Here is a 3,906-nt window from a genome sequence, read left to right on the forward strand (position 1 = left end):
ACAAGAGATGCTAAAGGGAGTCCTTTGGACAGAGAAGCAACAATAGCCAACAACAACTGACCATTAACACACATGATGATATAACCCAGAAACCATCCTAGCTATGGATGTATCCAAAGGAAATAAGCCTACAAGACTGTAAACAGGGAACCAGAGACATCAATTGACAAATGAGGACAACTACAAACCAAAAAGAGGAGAAAAAACTGTGTCATTATAGAACTTCTAGATGGTAGTGATGTCAAGACAACAACAAGATAGAACGGACTGTTGTAAACTTAGGAAAATAACTATAAATCACAGGGTAACCTCAAAGAAAAATGATAAACTTCACATCAAAATAAAAAAGAGGATCAGCACAAATATTTAGTAAATACTAAAACAATAGCAACAAAGGAAGTGATAACACAATTCACAAACAAAACAAGCTTAGCATAGAAAATTATATGGAACAAAGAAATAGATACCACAAAAAGCACATAACAAAAATGACAGCAACAAATTCATATTTGCCGATAATGACATATCTGGCAAGGGACTTATCTCTAAGATTAATTGAAAACTCCAACGCCTCAACACCAAAGGAATTAACATTCCAATTGAAAAATGGGCAGATGACATGAATAGACACTTCTCCAAAGAGGATATTCAGGTGGCCAGCTAATACATGAAGAGATGCTCACAATCACTGGCCATCAGAGATGCAAATCAAAACAAAAATGAGATACCGTCTCACCCCAGCAGTGATGGCAAGGTTCAACAAGACAGAAAATAAATGTTGGCAGGGATATTGAGAGATTGGGACTCTCATACACTGCTGGTGCGACTGTGAAGTGATACAACCACTGTGGAAAAGCAATATGGCAATTTCCTAGAAAGATGGAATTGGAGATACCATTTGACCCAGCAATCCCATTACTAGGTATATATCCTAGAGGGGTGAGAGCCAGGACAGGAACAGATATATGCACATTCATGTTCATAGCAGCACTATTTACAATAACAAAAAGATGGAAACAACCTATGTGCCCATCAGCTGAAGAGTATGGTACATACACATAATGGTATGCTATGCAGCACTAAAGAATAATGTAGAGTCTGCAAAACACTGCATAATATGGATGACCTTGGAGGACATTATGCTGAGTGAAATAAGTCAATCACAGAAGGACAAATAAAGTATTAGTTCATTGTTGTGGAGGGTGAAGGAAAGGTTTATATATGGAGGGAAACTTTCTTTGTTGGTTGCCAGGGGGGGGGGGGGGGGGGGGGAACACTGAAAAAAAAAAAAAAAAAAAGCATGCATCCATGTCACTAGTTTTGTGCATTTCACTGTACATAAATTATATTTCAATAAAATTCATTTTAAAAAATGTGAAAGTGGTTTTGGAATTGAATAACAGGTGGAGGCTGGAAGCATTCTGAGGTACATTCTAGAAAAAGCCTTAAAGAAACTCTTAATAGAAATACGGACATTCAACGTAACCCTGTTGAAAGCTCAGAAAAAAATGAGGAAAACTGTAAAGGAAACTTCTGTTGTCTAAGAAAATACACATAATCATCAACAGAATGTTGCTAGAAATATGAACATTAAAGGTGCTCCTGTGAGGACTCACAGAAATGAATAACATGTTATTAGGAACTAGGGGAAAGGTGATCTTTGTTATAAAAGGGCAAAAAATTGGGCTCACTTGTATTTTGCTGTTGGACAGGAAAAGATCTTGTAAGTGCTAAATATTTAGCTGAGGAGATTTCTAAGTGAAGTGTGGTTTAGGTATTATTAGAATAGTATGAGCAAGTAACAAGTTTTTTAAAATAATGGTATTATATTGGCTTCTTTTTCATCAAGTATTTTTCTCTGTCCCTGGGTACCTTTTGCTTGCTAATTTCATGCCAAATAGCATCTGCAATAATAGATTTCACTCAACTAAATAAACTGAAGTCTCTGTTTCAGATTAACCACCATTTTCATTTATCTTAATGGTTAACAACTTCTGTAAGAGCTGACAACTTTTAACCAGAATTTTTTCCACCACTAGGAGATGTCTAGGAGGAACCCAGGGGCACAATGGTTAATGGTGAAAGGTTGATTCGAACTCACTAGGGGCTCCATGGGAGAAAAGATCTGGCTTCCACAAAGATTAGCTTAGGAACCCTCTAGAGCAGTTCTATTCTGTCCTAGAGGATCACTACAAGTCAGAATCAACGCAACAGCATACAACAACTGGTGGCCAGAGATGAGGAACAGTAAGTACTCAAAAACATGCTAATTTCTTCCTTTCTTTTATACTTGAGTCTTTAAAGTTTGGAAAGTATTTGTGTAGGTAAGTTTTCATCCAGTTTTCCTTTTTATCTGTCACTTTTTATCTCTGAGAAATTTTAAATGTCTTTTTCTGTCAAAAGTACTGGTTATAGATGTGTGACTTACCACACATCTGAGGTGATAGTGTCATTCGAGGATCTCCAAGTGTGGGTTCCATAAATGGCTTCTCCATTGACACTTAGCCAGGTCCCCATTTGCCTTAATCGCTCCTCAAAAATTGGAGAAATCGTGCCATCTTGTGTGGGACCAATATTCATCAAAAGATTGCCTCCACATGAAACTGTTTCTACAAGTTGCTAAAAATTAAGAGTAATACAGCTTTTAGGTAGATAAACCATTGCATTAATCTGTTGCATTCGCCTATGTACACATGCATGATCACTATCTAGGGCAATAGACAAAAAAGACAGAATAATGCCCAGTGTTTATAGGCCACATGAGCTATACAAATTGTAAGAAATAATTCCCATATACCCACACTATTAACAATATCACAGTAAGTCATCAGACATCTTACTGTACCTTCACCAATTCTTCGATTGTAAAATAGTCACAGATTCCAGCATTCCTCCGATAGCCCCAGGAAACCTTGTCTATTGTCATACAGTTTTCCCATTTATGTGGCAAAGTATGTCCTGGGTTATAGCGATCATTACATGTATAGTAGCCACCATGCTTACAGATGCTCCCAGCTGCCCAGCGATCATTGGTGACTACCGTGTCCCGAACTGGGCTGAAATGAAAAGTATAATTTTTTTAATGCAAAGAAAGTGTAATTCCTTTTAATATAGAATGAAATGTCCCTGGAAAGAGGTCTAACTACAATTCACTCCTGGAAAATGACCATTATGCAGTGAGAAGTTCATGGTTTTGAAGTCAAATTAACCTGTTTGCTTGGAGTCATGACTCTGCCACTTCATAGCTCCTTGACCAGAAACAAGTGGCGTAATTCCTCTGAAGAATGAATTTTCTCATCTGTTACTAGAACAGGAGCTCTGGTAGCATAGTGCCTAAGGCATTTGACTGCTAACCAGAATGCTGGCAGTTCAAACCCACCAGCCACTCCTTGGAAAGAAGATTGGGCAAGCTCTACTTCTGTAGTGTTACTGCCTAGGAAACCCAAGGAGGGGTCACTATGACTCAAATTGACTAAACAGCAGTGAGTTTGGTTCTTCTTGGTGTTACAGAACACAAAAATTTTCTATAAAACCTAGTCCAGTACCCAGCACTTTTAAGAGTATTATTCTTATTTGTATCTTTTTTCCCCCTATCATGTGAATAACTTTAAAAAAAAAAAAAAAAAACTCACTACCATTGAGTCAATTCTGACTCATAGCAACCCCCATTGGGTTGCCAAGGTGGTAAATCTTTACGGAAGCAGATTGCCTCATCTTCCTTCTGAGGAGTGGCTGCTGGGTTTGAACCACCAATCTAGCTAGCAGGCAAATACCTTAGGCACTGTGCCACCAGAGCTCCTTTATAATATAAATAGTAGCTAAAACTGCAGGAAGAGCAGGGAAGGGGATAAAAGCCTTGAGCCCCAGGCTTACAGGTGAGGAGAGACAACTCAGGGACACCCGAAG

At 38.2% G+C, this 3,906-nt stretch overlaps 1 protein-coding gene across 1 annotated transcript in view; it reads right to left on the reverse strand.

Annotated features, from left to right (window-relative positions):
• FUCA2 (alpha-L-fucosidase 2) overlaps positions 1-3,906 on the reverse strand; it is a 111,954-nt gene that overhangs the window by 5,047 nt on the left and 103,001 nt on the right. The window contains exons 4-5 of the mRNA XM_007948816.1: positions 2,846-3,056; positions 2,429-2,619 (exon numbers count right to left, since the gene is read on the reverse strand). Of these exons, the coding sequence (XP_007947007.1) occupies positions 2,429-2,619; positions 2,846-3,056 (402 nt within the window). The remainder of the gene's footprint in view (positions 1-2,428; positions 2,620-2,845; positions 3,057-3,906) is intronic.

The sequence above is a fragment of the Orycteropus afer genome, unplaced genomic scaffold (assembly GCF_000298275.1).
Source record: "Orycteropus afer afer isolate SDZICR_OR568_19922 unplaced genomic scaffold, OryAfe1.0 scaffold00226, whole genome shotgun sequence".
Lineage (NCBI taxonomy): Eukaryota > Metazoa > Chordata > Mammalia > Tubulidentata > Orycteropodidae > Orycteropus > Orycteropus afer.